This window comes from Rhineura floridana, chromosome 5, assembly GCF_030035675.1.
Source record: "Rhineura floridana isolate rRhiFlo1 chromosome 5, rRhiFlo1.hap2, whole genome shotgun sequence".
In the NCBI taxonomy this organism is placed as follows: Eukaryota; Metazoa; Chordata; class Lepidosauria; order Squamata; family Rhineuridae; genus Rhineura; species Rhineura floridana.
In genome coordinates this window covers 71,693,374-71,714,191 of record NC_084484.1, presented here as the reverse complement: position 1 = coordinate 71,714,191, position 20,818 = coordinate 71,693,374, and the positions used below count along the sequence as shown (strand labels likewise).

At 40.9% G+C, this 20,818-nt stretch overlaps 1 protein-coding gene across 1 annotated transcript in view; it reads right to left on the bottom strand.

Moving 5' to 3' along the window:
- WWC3 (WWC family member 3) overlaps positions 1-18,056 on the bottom strand; it is a 63,950-nt gene extending 45,894 nt beyond the window's left edge. The window contains exons 1-3 of the mRNA XM_061627087.1: positions 17,818-18,056; positions 16,889-16,978; positions 15,553-16,127 (exon numbers count right to left, since the gene is read on the bottom strand). Coding sequence (XP_061483071.1) covers positions 15,553-16,127; positions 16,889-16,978; positions 17,818-18,005 — 853 coding nt within the window. The 5' untranslated portion in view covers positions 18,006-18,056. The remainder of the gene's footprint in view (positions 1-15,552; positions 16,128-16,888; positions 16,979-17,817) is intronic.
- Between the last annotated feature and the right edge of the window lie 2,762 nt (positions 18,057-20,818).

Sequence of the window (20,818 nt, the reverse complement as noted above, 5' to 3'; positions counted from 1 at the left end):
TATGGAACTCAAGAGAGCTTATGCAGGGTTTCCAGGTGGTCACCCTTCTGGGACTGGCCACACTTTCTTAGTGTCCTCAAGACCATGCCCTCAGTAGAAAGTAGAAGCTCTAATACTATGTTTGAATTCTATATACATGGAAAGATACTCCAAATAGTCCTTTGAAATGTATACAACTGAAATAAATTGCTTTTTGACTATATATCCTTGGTTTGGATCCTCTCTGATAAATGTGTTAGTAGTTGTTCATAATCTTGCACATATGAGATATACATGGAATTTAGATATCAGAGTCCTAGGGGAGATTACAAATAACTTGCCGCTAAGCAACTGCTCTCTAAGCCTAGTTGGTATATTACAGCTATAAAGGACAAGGGAAACGTGTTATATTTATGTCCTGCCACATGATCCTAGCAGGCTATCAGGCCTTAGTGATTCCCTCTTATGCTTTTAATACTTCACAAAATGCATAGAAATCAATATTAACCTACACTATTCAGGACAGCAGCAGCAGTTTTGACCGTGGAAACAGATCTCTTTTTGATCGCTTCCCTGGTGAACTGCCTGCAACTGGAGAACACTATGCCGCATTCACTCACCCACCAGAGAAGAATACACTGAATCATCATCATCTCAGTATTTGCCAAGTTAACTTTTCTACCTAAATTAATTTTTCTCATGTTGTAACATAGTTTTGCAAAATGATATCAATTATACAAAACTGCAATGAACAGACAAGAAAAACCAGTAACTGTGTAGTTACAAAAAGCAACAAGGCTAAATAGGCATTTCCACAGGCTACTCTATCTTGGAGATCACAAAAAAGAGAGGAGGGGAAAAGGATATACTGTGATATATAACAGTCCAGGTGCCAAATAAAAAATGAAGATGCAATATAAAAATGTTACAAATTCAAATATGTTATGTTTCAGCTTAAGATATTTTGTTTGATGCTTGCCAGTCATTATTGCTTGATTCTTACAAATGATTTTTCAAGACAATGCCACTAACATTAAAGCAGGTGCCACCCATCACAGCACGCTTTTTACTAAAAAAATAGCACAAACCCAGCTTGACAAACAAAAGGCACAAGATTTGAAATACCATGCAGCAGGCAAACAAAAAATGTAACATTTTAGCTGAAATGTAACATTTTAGCATCTAAATGTTTCCTTACAGTAGGATGCACATATCTAATATATAGCAAGAGCTTAATCTGACAGATCAGTCATGTGAAGTAATTGTATAAAATATACCACAACCAGTTTTGACATGTCCTATAGGGTGAATTGGCTTAATTATCAGGAAGCCCGAAGCATCAGTCAGCGGGCAGAAAAACAGCATCAAGATGAATTATTTTGGTTAACTCAAACTACAGAAAGAGATTCACTAAGTAATGATCACTTTTATAAAGTCTGATGAGCTTTGCTATTTTCTAGTTTTAAAATATTCTGATGACAGTTTTAACAAATCCTTCCAAAAATAAATTTTAAAAGAATATTGTAGCACCCTTATAAATCCTCACCCACAGCTTATCAGGAATGTTGAAAATAGCAACAGAATCTTACAGTAGTCAACAGTGGCTATTTTGTAGAAAGTTCAGTTAACACGGCAGCATCAGGAAAGGGAGGTGATGATTACACATATGAAAATTTTCAATGAAACCAACAAGCGCAAATTCCGCCCTCCCAACATGCATGCAATACATAACAAAAAACAAATGAACAAAACCTGACACACACACAAACACACACACACACACACACACACTGGGTTTTACAGGCAGGAAGAAAAAACCCACCACAAGAAGAAATTCTAGATTCACTTACAGCAAATTTTTCTGTTGTGCCACATGAGAAACAAAATACAAAAACAATTTAAGTAAATAGCAAAATCAATCTGGCAAACCTGTAATTGTTAAAAATTAACCATTGTTTAAGAACAAACTGAAACTTTGTAATTCAAGAAGACAGATGGTGTCAAATTGGAAAGTTTAAATTCAATAATGATTTGCAAATGTTGTTATTTGGATGCAACAGTCCATGATAAAAATGTGTGCTTGCTGACCCAAACAACTTCTGGAAATAGGATGAAGCACTTAAATCTGACTCATTTAAATAAATCTCAGTGGAAAATGAAGCACTTAACCCTCAATCGTTTAAAGACTTGCAGGGCAATCCTATCTATGCTTACTAAGTTCATTTCAGTAACTGAGATGGATCCTATTCTATGTTCAGGACTGTAGCCTTAAGCTACTTTACTTTCTCTGGATAGCACTCATGATTTTTTTCTTAATTAAAACAGTTCTAAAAAACAATTAATTAGGAAAAAAACTAAGCATTCCTTGATTTTAAGGGCATGGGCAATTTCTGTGTAAGTTTTTAAAAAGCACATCTCTCATTATTATGAAATTTCCCATGACACACTGTCTCTTGCAGATCCTGCTTCACATATTGCATTGGCAGTATATCTCCTATTTACAAACCGTATATGATTCAGGCTCATTTTAGTCATGTCAGTAAAGCCCGTCTCCTCTGGAGGGAGTTTGATATGTTAACTTATCGAACAGGCCCTATATAACATATATCTAATATAATCCAGTGGTGATATAGTGTAGTGGCTAAAGGCACACCCCTGGTTCATATCTCAACCATCATGAATACGCTAGATAGCCTTAGGCAAACTGCAAATTCTTAGCATCCTTCCACCTGCAGCATGGGATCGTAATACTGACACTAACCGTGCTGCTGCAAGGGTTACTAAGATACACTGCAACTTTAAACTATGCAAATTATTAATATAATGCAAGTACCCTTTCTGTACATAATTATGACATAGCATTACACTGGGATAGACTAAGGTTAATAGGACCCTTAGGAGTAAGTTTCACAGTTAATATGATGCCTGCATAAAACAGGAATGGTTCATACAAGATGTTATTTTTCTCCAATTAATTAATTAACTAGATTTATATCCCGCCTGCCCTCCAATAGGAGCCCATGGGAAAAAAGATCCCATGACTATTGTGTAAAATGAGCCTGTTCTATGCTATTCCTCCATTAGGTGGCAGCCATTTTATAATTTTACAGTTTTTAAAACCAACAAGGATGACTTTTTTTTCTGCTAGCAATTCTCATGTCTCTGGGTCAGTGTCTAAATGATCCAACCATGCAGTCTGTCAGTCACATGGATCCTGACCACAGAATAGGCACCCCACTGAGACAGTATTGATTTAGTGGGGGAAAACATGTACACATGGCCTTGGGCCATAGAATTTTATCATTTAAATTTTACACCAACCACTTGGGAGCCATTCACAGGAAACCAGCTCCCATTCAGCGACGGTAACATTCAAATGACATGAGATCATTCTTAAAACTATGATAGAGAAGGTAAGCCAATTAAGAAATTTACAGACTTCAAAATTGTATTTCAAGCAAATAATAAAAACAATATTTTGAATAAAGCTATATTAATTAAGCATAAACAATTACTTGACCCTGACAATAACTGGACATGTTCTGGTTTCCCACATACAATACAATAAAAATCCTGAGCAGAAGATCTACTAACTACAGTTATAACATGAAGCAGGGACAGATGACGGTGGAGGGAGCAGAAGACAACTATGTCAGAAAATAGAAAGAAGAATGTAGGTAAAGGAAATATACTAAAGATTACAAATACATTCAAGATTAAAGGAATTTTTTGATGACTTCAAATTGGAATTTACTGAATTCTAGCATAAATCAACCAAATGAGACAGACTTTGCCTGGCCTCCACAGAGCAATATAATGATTCACACCTGACAAATGAGAAAGAAACTGACTGGACACATAATTGGGGGGTAAAGGTTGTAAAAGTGGGAACTGCCAAGTGAACCACCATTGGAGGGGGATTTAGTGGAGTACTTTGAAGCTATGCAGAGAGTTGAATAGGGAGCAGCTATATCCCATTCATCCCGTGAGGTACCAGCAAGGAGCATCCCCTGCCCCTTATCCTGTTTACTTTGCTGATGGAAAATTTGATCAGAAACAATCTTGTTATGGGAGGGGTGACATGGAATGAAAGTTACATGTCATCAGCCTATTTGCTGATGTTACACTATTACTTAAGAGAAACACCAGCAAACCAATGCTGGAACGTCAGCATATGTTATATGATTTCCAAGCAGCATCAGGGCTAGAAATTATTTGCCAAAAATTGTCTGTGATGAGCATGGAAATGCCATTAGATAAGCAATTAAGTTTGCTCTGGTTTTCAACTGCAACAGAGCAGTCTCAAGTATCTGTGAATTGTTGCATCAAAGGATTTGAGGCCGCTTCAGCAGCACAAGACATGGATAGAAGTGGAAACTATCCATAGTTGGCAAAAGCTTTTGAATGGTTTTATAAATGGTAATAAAAAAATCCCGAGTGAACAGAACAACACTATATTGGTCTAAAGGGGTGGTGGTGTTTAATGTACAAAAGGGACGGGCTCCACTTGAACCAGAATGGAACCAGACTGCTGGCACTTAAAATTAAAAAGGTGGCAGGGCAGCTTTTAAACTGACTGAGGGGGGAAACTCGACAGGAGCTGAGGAAGGTCCGGTTCGGAATAAACCTCCCCCCTGGGATAAAAACCAAAGAAATGATGAAATTGTAAAAGGGGTAAGGCCTAGAAGTAGGCATTGTGAGAGCAGGGGCACAGGATATAAATTCAGAAGGGCAAAATTACCACAGGCCAAACCACAAGTGCCAAAGACACTTGAAGAGAGACACTGCTTACAAGCGCCTGTACGCTAATGCTAGGAGCCTCCAAACCAAGATGGGAGAACTGGAGTGCTTGGTCTTAGAGAAGAGCATTGATATAGTGAGCATAACGGAGACCTGGTGGAATGGAGAAAACCAGTGGGATACGGTTATCCCTGGATATAAACTATATCGGAAGGACAGAGAAGGACGTATTGGTGGCAGAGTTGCTCTATACGTGAAAGAAGACATTGAATCCAGCAAGCTCGAAACCCCCAAAAGAGTCGGACTCCTCCACAGAATCGTTGTGGGTGGTGATACCATGTCCCAGGAAGGATTTGTAAGCCGCCCTGAGTTCCAGTTTTGGAAAAAGGGCGGGGTAAAAATAAAGAGTAGTAGTAGTAATAATAATAATAATAATAATAATAATAATAATAATAATAATAATAATGGGAACGATCTATCGTCCCCCTGATCAAAATGCTCAGGGAGACCTTGAGATGAGATATGAAATTGAGGAAGCATCCAAACTAGGAAATGTGGTAGTAATGGGTGACTTCAACTACCCGGACATAGACTGGCCGCATATGTGTTCCAGTCATGACAAAGAAGCAAAGTTTCTAGATATTCTAAATGACTATGCCCTAGACCAGTTGGTCATGGAACCGACCAGAGGGACGGCAACCCTGGACTTAATCCTCAGTGGGGACCTGTCAGGACGCGGAATTGGGGTCCCGGGGATTTAGAGTCAGAAGACGAGGGGGAGGGGAGCCCCCTGTCAGACTTGAGCGAAGGAGGAGAGGAATGTCCAGAGATAGGGTTGCCCAGCAACGGAGATCCTGGGAGCGCCAGAGTCTCTGAGCCAACCTTGAAAGTTCACACGCCTCCCCCTCCGCCCGGACCTCCCCTTACGCCCATACCGGAGTCGGAATCTTCAGAAGGGGAGGGGCCGGCGCTTCCCCCCTCACCGCGTACTCGACGACGAGTGAAGAGACAAGAAAGGGGATGTAAGTGTTGTTGAACCGATTGGGAGCAGTGACCATAGTGCTATTAAATTAAACATACATGTAAATGGCCAATTGCCAAGAAAATCCAACATGGTCACATTTGACTTCAAAAGAGGAAACTTCAGAAAAATGAGGGGATTGGTAAAAAGAAAGCTGAAAAACAAAGTCCAGAGGGTCACATCACTCGAAAATGCTTGGAAGTTGTTTAAAAACACTATATTAGAAGCTCAACCGGAGTACATACCACAGATCAGAAAAGGTACCGCCAGGGCCAAGAAGATGCTAGCATGGTTAATGAGCAAAGTCAAGGAAGCTCTTAGAGGCAAAGTCTTCCTTCAGAAAATGGAAGTCTTGTCCGAATGAAGAAAATAAAAAAGAACACAAACTCTGGCAAAAGAAATGCAAGAAGACAATAAGGGATGCTAAAAAAGAATTTGAGGAGCACATTGCTAAGAACATAAAAACCAACAACAAAAAATTCTATAAATACATTCAAAGCAGGAGACCATCTAGGGAGGTGATTGGACCCTTGGATGATAAGGGAGTCAAAGGTGTACTAAAGAACGATAAGGAGATTGCAGAGAAGCTAAATGAATTCTTTGCATCTGTCTTCACAGTGGAAGATATAGGGCAGATCCCTGAACCTGAACTAACATTTGCAGGAAGGGATTCTGAGGAACTGAGACAAATAGTGGTAACGAGAGAGGGAGTTCTAGGCTTAATGGACAATATAAAAACTGACAAATCACCAGGCCTGGATGGCATCCACCCGAGAGTTCTCAAAGAACTCAAATGTGAAATTGCTGATCTGCTAACTAAAATATGTAACTTGTCCCTCGGGTCCTCCTCCATGCCTGAGGACCGGAAAGTGGCAAATGTAACGCCAATATTCAAAAAGGCATCTAGAGGGGATCCCGGAAATTACAGGCCAGTTAGCTTAACTTCTGTCCCTGGAAAACTGGTAGAAAGTATGATTAAAGCTAGATTAACTAAGCACATAGAAGAACAAGCCTTGCTGAAGCAGAGCCAGCATGGCTTCTGCAAGGGAAAGTCCTGTCTCAGGAACCTGTTAGAAGTCTTTGAGAGTGTCAACAAGCATATAGATAGAGGTGATCCAGTGGAGATAGTGTACTTAGACTTTCAAAAAGCGTTTGATAAGGTACCTCCCCAAAGACTTCTGAGGAAACTTAGCAGTCATGGAATAAGAGGAGAGGTCCTCTTGTGGATAAGGAATTGGTTAAGAAGCAGAAAGCAGGAATAAACGGACAGTTCTCCCAATGGAGGGCTGTAGAAAGTGGAGTCCCTCAAGGATCAGTATTGGGACCTGTACTTTTCAACTTGTTCATTAATGACCTAGAATTAGGAGTGAACAGTGAAGTGGGCAAGTTTGCTGACGACACTAAATTGTTCAGGGTTGTTAAAACAAAAAGGGATTGCGAAGAGCTCCAAAAAGACCTCTCCAAACTGAGTGAATGGGCAGAAAAATGGCAAATGCATTCAATATAAACAAGCGTAAAATTATGCATATTGGAGCAAAAAATCTTAATTTCACATATACGCTCATGGGGTCTGAACTGGCGGTGACCCACCAGGAGAGAGACCTCGGGGTTGTAGTGGACAGCACGATGAAAATGTCGACCCAGTGTGCGGCAGCTGTGAAAAAGGCAAATTCCATGCTAGCGATAATTAGGAAAGGTACTGAAAATAAAACAGCCGATATCATAATGCCGTTGTATAAATCTATGGTGCGGCCGTATTTGGAATACTGTGTACAGTTCTGGTCGCCTCATCTCAAAAAGGATATTATAGAGTTGGAAAAGGTTCAGAAGAGGGCAACCAGAATGATCAAGGGGATGGAGCGACTCCCTTATGAGGAAAAGTTGCAGCATTGGGGGCTTTTTAGTTTAGAGAAAAGGTGGGTCAGAGGAGACATGATAGAAGTGTATAAAATTATGCATGGCATTGAGAAAGTGGATAGAGAAAAGTTCTTCTCCCTCTCTCATAATACTAGAACTCATGGACATTCAAAGAAGCTGAATGTTGGAAGATTCAGGACAGACAAAAGGAAGTACTTCTTTACTCAGCGCATAGTTAAGCTATGGAATTTGCTCCCACAAGACGCTGTAATGGCCACCAGCTTGGATGGCTTTAAAAGAAGATTAGACAAATTCATGGAGGACAGGGCTATCAATGGCTACTAGCCATGATGGCTGTGCTGTGCCACCCTAGTCAGAGGCAGCATGCTTCTGAAAACCAGTTGCTGGAAGCCTCAGGAGGGGAGAGAGTTCTTGCACTCAGGTCCTGCTTGCGGGCTTCCCCCAGGCACCTGGTTGGGCACTGTGAGAACAGGATGATGGACTAGATGGACCACTGGCCTGATCCAGCAGGCTCTTCTTATGTTCTTAATCTGCAACTCTATTATGAAGCATGCCAAAATAAAAAGGCCAAAGCAATCAACAGGAGTACAGATGTGGTTTGGGTGCCTACTGAATTGGATCAGAACAGGCAGCATCATAGGGCTCTACCTTTTCTGAAAATACTCCAGGAAGGCTGAGGGAAGCAAAGAACCTTTTTTTGTGGGCAATCTGTAAAGTTTGTAAATAATGGGCACATATTTTGGCATTACAGAGGTGACTGCTTTTAATTTTCCTAGACACTTACACTTGCATTTCATGGAAGCAGGGAAGTATGGGCAGTACAGGAAATGGGAAGCCAAAGGAATATACAGGATATGGGGCTTGTTTGAAAATAACAGCTTATTGGACAAAAAGCAATTTACAACCAGAGGTTCAAACAAACTGGCAGCAGCTACCACACGTCCAAACATTTGGCCAAAACCTGACAAATCTGAAGGGAGTCCCCAGAAGCTTGGCATTCTTTGAATGCATTTGTGTTGATAAAGAGACTAATTTGAAAAGGGTAATTTCATCACTGTATAAGGAGCTACTGCCAAAACCTAGTGATACAATGACAGTGCTAAGGGAAACAGATTTGTTTGACCTGGTCACCTCTCGTTTGGATTACTGTAATGCGCTCTACGTGGGGTTACCCTTGAAACGGTCCGGAAACTACAACTTATACAAAACGCGGCGGCTAGACTACTTACGAATAGTCGCCGCCGGGATCACATCACACCTGTGTTGTTCGATCTACACTGGCTTCCTGTTGTTTTCCGGGCCCAATTCAAGGTGTTGGTATTAACCTTTAAATCCCTATACGGTTTTGGCCCAGTTTCTCTAATGGAGCGCCTTCAACGCCACCAATTATGCCGCCCGACTCGATCAGCCACACAGGGCCTTCTCTCAATCCCGCCAACAAAAACAGCTAGATTGGCGGGAACTAGAGAGAGGGCTTTCTCAGTGGCGGCCCCCACCTTCTGGAACTCCCTCCCACAAGATCTACGGCACGCCTCTTCCCTAAATGTCTTCCGAAAACCCTTAAAGACCTGGCTCTTTCAACAGGCCTTTGGGATTTCCGGGGAGGGCTAAATGCTATGATTAAATGCCTCATGCCCTGTATTATTATTGCTTTTGCTGTCACACTGTTCTATTTTGTATTTTGTATTATTGTATTGTGTTTTAATTTTTCACATGTAAGTCGCCTAGAGTGGCCATTGGTCAGATAGGCGACGCATAAATTAAATTTATTATTATTATTATTACTACTACTACTACTACTACTACTACTACTACTACTACTACTACTACTACACGGGATAAGATTACATAGAAGGAAACATGAACAAAACCACAGCTAAAGATGATCTCAGCTAGAATGAGGGTAATGATGCTAAAAGTGATATATTGCCGATACTGCACCCCAGACAACTTGGGACACTTTAACAGTGGTTGGTCCATACTATGCTGGATGGGTTGTAACATGCAGGGGATATTTTACCACATGTGATTGAGGTGGCTGATTGCGAATGCAGAGCGGCTCAGAATCTTTCAAGAAGTATCCGTGATAGCTGAACAGTAAATTTATTTATTTATTTACTTGTTAATTTCTTATTTGTTAATTTCATTTGTTAATTATCTAATACCCCCTCGCTGGATCGTCACCTTGTATTGGTGAGTGGGCTTGCGTGTTCCAATGAACCCTGTGAGCAATGCCGTCGGGAGTCATGTACTCCCAGCAGGGTCACCCATGGCGTTAAAGTCAAGGGAGAGGAACCAGACAAAGGACGATCCAAGAAAGTCCTCAACGGCAGAACAGGCGGAGGATAACAAGGTGTACGTTACAAAGGCTGTGAAGGCGGGTGAAGGCTGCAGCAGATAAAAGACTTCAAATCGTCGTGGTATCCCATGCCACTGGATCAAAGCCTTTTTCTGTCAAGATTGTGTGTTGATCTTCGTGCGCCGATCTCCTCACATAAAACAAACTCATGCACAGGCGTCTTTCAAGCAAACCAAACCAAAAGTCCCATGGCGACTGGCGGATGGTGACGGGGGCAGGACTGTGAAATCCAGAATCCCCTAGTCATGGACCGTTACATGGGCTCAGACTCAGTCATCCTGGCTCATGGACCAAGGCAGTTGAGTAGTTCAGCAGCTATATCCACGACTGAGCAGTCCTATTCAGGATCCACTTTGCTCACCCCGTATGGGGAGGGGGCTAGAAAAGGTACCCTAAACATAGTCTGCCTCATCTCTCTCCCTGACGGGATTACTGCATCCAGTGGGGTCACCACTTAGCGGTCGCAAAAGACAACTGAATTTTGGAACATGGAATATATGGACATTGCTGGACAATACAGATAGTGAACGTCCTGAATGCAGGACTGCCATCATCGTGAGGGAGTTGAGACGTTTTAATATTGACATAGCAGCACTCCAAGAAACTCAAAGAGCAGGAGAAGGACAACTGAAGGAAGAAAAAGGAGGTTATACCTTCTTCTGGAAAGGACTGCCTGAACAAGAACGACCAATACATGGAGTAGCTTTGCTATTAAAAATAATATTGTGAAGCTGTTGTCAGAAGTTCCTATTGCCGTTAATGAACAACTCTCAACTCCCTGGTTAAAACTTGACAAAAACCAGCAGGCAACTATACTAAGTGCTTATGCACCAACATTAGATGCTGATGAAGACATCAAGGAAACTTTTTATAACCAGCTGGACACCATCTTATCAGAGATACTTAAGGAGGATAAAATTATCCTCTTGAGTGACTCCAATGCAAGAGTTGGGCGTGATTTCAACTTATGGCCAGAAACCATTGGGAAAGAAGGAGTTGGCAATAGCAACCTGAATGGAATTCTACGTCTGACTAAATGTGCAGAGCATAATCTTGTTACTACAAACACACTCTTTTGTCAGAAAAATAAATTTAAAACATCATGGAAGCACCCTCGGTCAAAACACTGGCATCTCCTGGATTACGTAACTGTCCGTGCCAGAGATCGTCATGATGTACTCCTCACTAGGGCTGATGACTACTGGACAGATCACCGATTAATTCAATCCACTATGGCTATTAATATTGTTCCTCAAAGTAGGCTCCAAGGAAGAACACCAAAGCGTAAAATGAACATCCATGCCCTTCAAGATCCTATTAAGCGAGCCTGCTTTCAAACAATTCTCAAGAAACATCTACTGACAGAACTCCCTGAAAATGTCGAGGAACACTGGATTAAACTGAAGACATCCATTACTGCAGCATGTGAACAAACTATTGGATACCAAACTAAGAAACATCAGGATTGGTTTGATGAGAATGATAGTGAGATTGAACATATCATTGACAAGAAAAGGAAAGCCTTCCAGATATGGCAGAAAGACACTAACTGTGCTGCTAAGAAAAAAATCTATGCCAGTGCAAAGGCTGAGGTCCAAAGAAGAACTAGAGAACTTAAGAACACCTGGTGGATAAAGAAAGCTCAAGAAATCCAGCACTTTGCAGATGCTCACGATGCATGGGGCTTTTTTAATGCCACAAAGGCCATCTACGGACCAACAAATTGCAGTACAAATCCCTTACGTTCAATGGATGGTACCAAACTTCTTAAGGATAAAGAGTCTATTGCACTGCGGTGGAAAGAGCATTACCACGACCTCCTTAATCAGAACTCTATTGTGGCTGATGAGGTCTTCTCACAAATTCCACAACAACTAGAGACGAGCTTGCAGTATCCCCTAATTTGGATGAAGTCAGTAAAGCCATCAATCAAATGAAGAACAACAACGCTAGTGGACCTGATGGGATTCCTGCTGAAGTCTTTAAAGAAGGTGGGCCTGAACGTACACAACAAATTCATAAGCTCATCGAAAAAATCTGGATGAGAAAGGAGATCCCGGAAGACTTTAGGGACGCCATAATTATCACCCTTTTTAAGAAGGGTGATAGAACAGATTGCGGGAACTATCGAGGTATTGCCCTTCTGGCTACCGCAGGTAAAATCCTTGCAAGGATCCTCGCAAAATTGCCTCCTGCCGATTTCAGAGGATGTCCTCCCCGAATCTCAAAATGGTTTCCACCCTTCCAGGGGGACAGTGGACATGATCTTCACTGCACGACAGCTTCAAGAAAAATGCCAGGAGCAGAACCAGCCTTTATATATGACATTTATTTATCTGACTAAGGCCTTTGACACTGTGAATTGAACCACTCTCTGAAAACTGGATGCCCTGATAAATTTGTGAATATTTTGTGACTCCTTCATGACAACATGACAGCAACAATTTTGGACAACAATGGCTTTCAGAGTGATCCATTCAGAGTTGGATCAGGCGTAAAAGAGGGATGCGTCATTGCTCCTACCTTATTTTCATTGCTATGATTCTACACCTTGTTGAGGGGAAACTTCCTACTGGTGTAGAAATCATATATCGAACAGATGGAAAGCTCTTTAATCTCAGTAGGCAAACTAGTCCCTCTGTAGCACCATCAATCCAGCTTAATAGTGCAATGCTGGAGAACGTTGATCACTTCCCCTATCTCAGCAGCCATCTCTCTGTAAAAGCTGACATCAATGCTGAAATTCAACATCATCTAAGCTCTGCGAGTGCCACATTCTCCCGAAAGAAGCATACAGTGTTCCAGGATCGGGATATTCACAGGGAGACCAAAATGCTTATTTAAAAAGCCATTGTACTACCGACCTTACTGTATGCCTGTGAAACATGAACCATTTATAAACGCCACTCCCAACTTCTTGAAAGATTCCACCAACGCTGCCTCTGGAAAATTCTGCAAATTACTTGGGAAGACAGACGGACTAATGTTAGCGTTTTCAAAGAAGCAAAGACTACCAGTGTTGAAACAATGATGCTTCAACATCAACTTCACTGGACCAGCCTTGTTGTCCGAACGCCTAATCACCATCTTCCAAAACAGCTTAAACTTTACTCTCAACTTAAGGATGGAAAACGGAACATCGGTGGACAGCAAAAGAGGTTTAAAGATGTTCTTAAAGCTAATCTAAAAAAATGTAACGTGAACATCGACAACTAGGAAGTCTTGGCCCATGAACGTGCCAAATGGAGGTCGGCTATTATCAAACGTGCTGTGGACTTTGAAGAAGCACGAATACAGGGCAAACGTGACAAACGAACTAAGCGGAAGGCACATCAAACAAATCCTCATCGCAACCATCTTCCATCTGGAAACCTATGTCCTCACTGTGGGAGGCTGTGTGGATCCAGAATTGGCCTCCACAGTCACTTACGGACCCACTGTTAAAGACCCTATCTTGGAAGACAAACTTACTCAGTCACAAGTGATCGCCAATGAATGAATGACCAAGTGGTCTCTAACAACAGCTGGTCATTTTAGATCTAAGGTCCAAGACAGGCATTATTATCTATATTCTAGGTGCAATGTGTCATTTTGTTGTATAAGGAACTGTTAGAGCAGAATCAAGTGTTGACGGAGCAGAATCAGATGTCATTTTCATAGCTACATGGAGCCTCTCCATAATGTCTGTGACTTGACAGGGTAGAACAGTAGTTTCCCCAGACCACCAAAAAATATTCTGGAAGGATATACTCCCACAGTATATCTGGTCTTGAACATGACAATTTATGGGAGGATACATGGGTCAGGTAAGAGGAAGTTCTTTTCTGAACTGACAATATGTATGTTACACATGCATGAGGTTGTATTGTTACTCGTTTTGCTCCTGTTGGTTGGAGCAACATACATATGTACACACCCTTGTGCATATAACTTGTACTGTTTGCTGTTTTCTGCCCTGGGCTCCTTTGACCAGTATATATGCTGAAGACAGGTGAAGGTAACATTACGTTTTTAAAAATGAAGAGAAAGCCAGCTAGGAAACAACACTGGAGAACAGCATTGAGTGTTTATAGTAGAAAACAAAAAATAGAGTCAGAATGAAAGGAATAAGGTTGCAACAGTTGTGGAGATAATTGTCCAGCGTGTGTGGTAAGAGTTTCCCAGGAGATGCAGAAGTGAAGGGCACAACAATAACCTGGCTATCACAGTCAAAGATGGCTATCACAAGACTGCATACATGGAAATCAGGAGTAACATCCACAGAATACTATGCATTTGTGTGGAAATATTAGGCTCCGTATTTGTTACATACAGTTTTACTCAGCTCTAAGAATAATGCAATAGAGAACAGAAGAATTATTTCGTAAAGCCAAGTAACAGGGTAGAAAATTAGAGGAATATAGCCAGTCTACTACAGTAAGAGACTTAAGAAGCAAAAGTTGAAAATGTATCAATGTTTAAAATAATGTCAGAAGGAACAGAGAAAAACTGACCCAAATCCAAAGATTGTTAATCACACTAAAATTCCTTTCAGTATTACTTAAGCAAAACAAAAGCCATGTTCAGGTATTCATGTGAAAGGTTAAATCAGGAATAGGGGCTAAGGCATACATGCAAGCACCATCTCAAATATCCCCAGGCACACAGCCTGCTTTTTAGATCTTTATGCAAATAGTGCAAAGGTCTGAAGAAATATTTAAAGTGTATTCAATTGAATGCACTTGGGGGAAAAACTGTCCCCATAATCAGAAGGCCTAGTAAGACAAAATTTACCACCCACAGGGAGGTTTCTGGGCATGTTCAATTGAACATGATTTTTAAAAACCCTTCTGACCGTTGCACTAATGCCTGAAGACCACCTATCATGCATGTGGACATTTGCATTTATGTCCCTATACCCATCTCTGGTTTAACCCTTCAGATATTCAGTCAAACACAGCTTTAATTTTCTCTGGATTTGGGCCACTATTCACTCTATTGAGAAGAAGTAAGGTTCAAATTACATGAAGAAGTCTAAGAAAGCTTCCAAAAATAATTCTTTCAAGATTTTAAAGAAAAGACTGGACAGATGTCTGTCAAGGGTGATATAAGTAGGCATTATACATCAGGACCAGCACAACTGTGGTGTTCTCTTCCAGCACAGGAATTAGGCAGACTGAAAAACTGTCAAGTTTGAAATTCATAACAAGGAAGCACGGAGTTAAAAAACACTACTGAGACCTAGCACCAACCATTTGCCTTCCGCCTAACTTTTTACTGTAATTTCATGTTAATTAACAAATTATATAGCAACTGATCTGATTTTCACCAAGACCTTTTTTTCTCCTCTTCAAAGACAAAAGTACAAATTAGTTATGGAAAAAAACGACAGGCCTTTTTGAGATTGCTTTTCTCATTATAGAAAATAAACATCCAAGAGGCTCTCTTCACAAGCCACCTATGCCGCTGAATTACTTTCATAACTTCTTGCCACTGCAGTTACAGAAAACTTACAAAACAACTTATGGGATAAGTATATTATGCATTGTGTGTTTTCAAGAATCAACAAGACAAGTTGTTGAAAACCAAAATTTACCTCCAGAGTTCGGAACATTTGTCAGTTGCAGTCCTGCTTCTTTAAGTCCTTCACTGCCTGTAGGATATTCAAGAACCTTAGATGAAACTGTTTCTTGTGCTTTATCTCCACCCAAAATAGAGACCTGAGCTCGGAGTACTTCTAAGGCACTTGGGCTGAGCATTTCCTCATAACCTTCAGACCGTTGGGCCAATGGAGAATCCCGAGAAGGTGGTAGGAAAGGGGTGTCCAGAGGAGAACTTGGTGGAGACAACGAGGACAGAGAAGACCGTGATGACAGAGATGCCAGGGATAGAGGCGTATCCAATGATCTTCTTTGCTTACTGCAACTAGAATGTCCAACAGATTCCAGACACTGTACATCTTTATTGTGAGAATCAACTAGAACTGGATCATAGCGCATATGCTGCCCATACTCTGCAGCACTGTCTGATTTCTCATATTGAGGAACACCATAGATTTCTGTGAAACTGACAGAGCTGAGAGAACCCCTGCTGGATGCCAACGAACCCCTGCTGGATGCCAGTGACCCTCGACTACTTCCAGATGACATCGTCAGAGTGCTGGCAGACAAGCTGGAAAACAAACATGCATGTGTATTAATTATGGACATTCAAAGCTGTCCATGAATGAGTGGAACGAACTTATACTCGCTTAACAGGACTTCCCTTTCCTCTCTTCTCTCCTGCAGCCCTAAGCCTCCGAAATCTGCTCTGGAGCACTGAGGAACCCTCAAGAGAAAATGTGGAGAAGTTATGGGGGCTGCAGGAGCAAGGAAAAGAAGAGAAGCTTACCTGCATAAGCAGAAATCTGTTCACATGACGTTAGATTTTACCTATATATTCAGAAAGCTTTAGAGCTTGACATATAACTCTCACAGTAACTGAGCTAAGGCTAGCCCCAAATTGAATACCTACAATATATTGCTCTTTTCTTAATAAAGTTTACAACAACAACAAATTAACTGACAGATGAGAAATATTAACTGGTTGCATATAATCATCAGATATCATTGTTTTCTAGTCATGCACGTAGCAAACCGTCAAGATTTAGGAAATTGGCCAAAGCATACCATGTCTTTATCACTACTTAGTCTAACTATATTTTCAGTGCTTCTTGATTTTTGCAGTTAATTATATTCCTAATCCACTGAAACTGCCACAAAGCAATATGCTAGCTATCTCCTGTAACAACAGCTAAAAATATTAGGAACCGTTTTGTCTCTAGGATGTAAGACTATGGAAAAGTAACAAATCTAGTTTTAGTTTCTTTTTTTGGACTGCAACTACATCTTGATTTGCTATAATCACAAACTCAGTTTCTCTGAAGAACTAACCTTTTCAACTGTGAGTATAAATAGGAGGTTAAACGAGTTGCTTCTTCCAACTGCATGAGCAGACAATTCTTCTTCTCCTGTAACAGTATCCTATAACAGAATAAGCTAGTCTTGTTACTTTGCAAAGGCAGTCAAAAGACAAAATACTTCCTACTCAGTATGATCAACAGCTAAATCTTCATCTAGGTTTCTGTCAATGTTTTCCTAGTTTCTGAACATTTGAACATGCACAGGCTATAACAGTTCTGACATTTTATAGGAAACAGATCCCTGACTATTGGGTGATGCATCACACATGAACAGTTAAATTATAGCAGTAATGGGACTGCATGGCTTAGCTCGTTACAAAAAACAGGTAAGTAACCAGAAGACACATACAGGAAAATTCCATAGGTGATTTTAGTATCATCTACCACAGTGTTTCTACCATGGCATGCTAGCTATCCTCAGTTTTTTCCTATATCCTTCTGAGTACCAGATACTTGGGGCAAACATATGTAGTGGTTTTCATCATCATGCCTTCCTTCTGACTTCTAAGAAGCACCTAGAAGGTAGCAAAGCTACTGTGGCAAATGGACTGAATTGCTTTATTAACCTATGATCTGATGCAGCAAAGGAGACTGTGCAGGCTTATGTCTATGGTTTCTATGTATTCCTATCCTTTCTTGAACAGCTATACTAGCGCGCAACCAATTATTGCAACTGGCATTACTCCCATAATATTTACTGCTGTGTTTGGATTAGACTTGTATTAAACCAGCCCTGGAAATTTAAGAAAACATTGCAAATCAAATAAGAACTAAGTAGAATCTGTCTATTTTAAGAAATTGTAGAAGTATTCTACATTTTAGTATAGCTCTATAATTGCATTATTATCCCAATATGTCTGTAATATATCCTGTAGCATCTAATAAATAAAGTTCTCAAACCTTTCAGCTGCACCATGAGAAGAAGTGGCCCGAGCCTGCTGGATTTCATCCTCCAAGCGCCTTTTTTCCTCCTCTAAGCGGTCAATGTCTTCTGGCGACCTCTGTTGCTGACTTATGAGTTGGAGTTCTTGTAGGAGAGCTTCTTTCTCTTTGATGAGCTGAAGGTGGTCCCTGTCAGCCTCTACCATCCCTGGCCAAGATTCATGGTCATGTAGAGCCAATTGTTGCTGGATACTAAAAACCCTTCATTATTAAGCGACACCAAGAAATTACTAAGTTATAGAAGAAGAAAAGCCAAGAAAAACCTCTACAATATCATAAGCATGTAGTCATAAAAGTCCTTAAAATATACACAACACATGTATAATCTATTATAAACATCTGGAAAATCCAAGATAAGCTTGAAAAATACTGTTTTCAGCCATCCAGCAAAAGTCATAAAAGAGTGTTCCCTGACCAGCAGATTTGACTTCACAACAGAAAATAGGCATAGCAGGACCTTCTCCATAGGGCTGATAGGCATAAAGTAGCACCAGCTTTATGTATTCTTCCCAATACATTTCTGTGAACTCACTGTCCTGTGTTGCCTGTATTGGTAAGGAGAAGTCATATGCTTGATACATTGGTCCCAGCCATTTGGGGCTCTAACACTAGTAACCAAAACTTTGAATTGAATTGGGCCAACGCTGAAGGGTCTAAGACTGAAGTGATGGGTTGCATACAAGGAGATATGCATCTGTTGAGAGGGACTATCTGTACTAGATAAAGCTTCTGACCAATATTCAAATGCAGGATCACATATTTTTATTTTTATTTATTTATTTATATAATATTTATACCCCGCCCTACTTCCGGAGAACTCAGGGCGGCTTACAATTAAGAACCATAAACAATTAAAACAGTAATCATACAGATTAAGACATTTAAAATGATTAAAAATCAAGAGAAAATAAAAATATTTGTCAATCTCAGTTAAAAGCTCGTCTAAATAAAACAGTCTTCACCTGGGCACGAAAAGACAAAAGCGAAGGGGCCAATCGAACCTCACTGGGGAGGGAGTTCCACAATCTGGGGGCAGCCAGCGAAAAGGCCCTATTCTGTGTTTTTGCAAGAAGAACTTGCGGAAAAGATGGAATAGTGCATAAGGTCTCACCAGATGATCTTAAAGTCTGGATAGGTTCATAGAGGGAGACACGATCTAACAGATAATCTGGACCTAAGCCGTATAAGGCTTTATAGGTCAAAACCAGCACTTTGAATTGTGCCCGGAAACAAATTGGCAGCCAGTGGAGCTGGTATAACAGAGGAGTTGTATGTTCTCGGGGCCCAGCTCCAGTTAACATTCTGGCAGCAGCTCTTTGTAGCGATTTAAGTTTCCGAGCAGTCTTCAAGGGCAGCCCTACGTAGAGCGCATTACAGTAGTCTAATCGGGAATGTTAGTTATCTAACTAGAAAGCTACCAGCTCTGTAACACAGATTCATACAGCCAGATCCCCATTACTGAGGAGAGGTCACAGCTGGCTTATCAGGTAATTAAAAAGCACTCCTAGCCACTAACACTACCTCACTCTCCAGAGCCACATCAGGGATCCAATTCAGGAGCACTCCCAGGTACACACTTATTTCAAGAGTGTGAGCCTGTCCTTAGCATATAATTGTGCCAACCTAATCACATGGACCTGCAGCTATCAACACTTTTGTCTGTTCTGGGGTTGCTCCCACACTAGAGACCTTTAATGCTTCTGAGGCATTGCTTTCCCATAATTAGCTGGAAAGAGGTTAAAATAGAAGTTTTACGCAGCAATTAATATGGCACTCTATTATCTGCCAATGTCCTTCAACATGGTCAAGATTCTTCTATAATATTCACCCATGGTCACTTAAAGTATCCTGTTTGTAGGTCCTGTCCATTATATTATTACTTCCTGTTGATGATGCTGAGGGATTATTGATGAATCTTAATTGCCTGTGGAATGCTGTCCTGTAATTCTTCAACGTTCATCACAAATCGCCAAACTGATATCAACATGAAACAATAAGACAAGCCAGGATCTACACACTGGAAATTTTAATGAAAAGCACAGAAGTCCTAAAAAACTACATGTCTACAATCGGCAGGATGCTACTACAATTGTGTTCTACGCTGTTCTCCCAAATCAGGTCTGAAAAAAGAGCAACACAGAACTACAGCACAGAGAACTCTGGACTGCAATGAATTGACAATAGCAATTATATCCGAGTTCTCCATAAATATATATGAGTGCATGAAGAATGGCAATTCCAGAAAAAGCAGGATAAGTAGAAGCAATCCTCGTTTACCTTAGGCATTTATTGTAGCAGGAAATCAAAGAAAAATACGTCTTTATGCTAAACTTTTGCTTTTCTGCCTAGGACCATATAGATTTTAAAAAAATTTAAAGCTAACAGAGCAATTCCTAACCCCCTGAGTTAGCTCTGCTGGAGTGGGTTAGGATTAAGCAGCAGTTTCTGTCCACCAGATTCTACGGGATGGGGAGTGACTCTGCCACTACATAGGCTCCTGCTGCACTTGCCAAAGCACAGGTGGTTAAGAAGTTTCCACTGGCAGTAGACAGCATAGGCTTCAGATGCGGCAGCTGCTCCACCACTCGATTCTACTCAGGCCCTTTTTTGGATGTCTCTGTCTTCTCCAATTCTATATTTGTGTAAGCATGTCATCATGCTGCAGTTCACTTGGCCACAGACAAGTGGTACTGTGAATTAAAGCATGACAAGAGGTAGTGGATGGGTAGTCTAGGCGAGCCATGGATAGATAGAACAGGCTGCAGCAGCCAGGGCTGTGGAGTCGGAGTCGTGGAGTCGGAAGCAATTTTGGGTGGAGCCGGAGTCGGTAGAAATGTACTGACTCTGACTCCTAATAATAATAATAAATAAAATTTTATTTGTTAGTCGCCTATCTGTCCAAATTAACTGACACTCTAGGCGACTTACAGCAGCATAATAAAATACAATACACAATTCA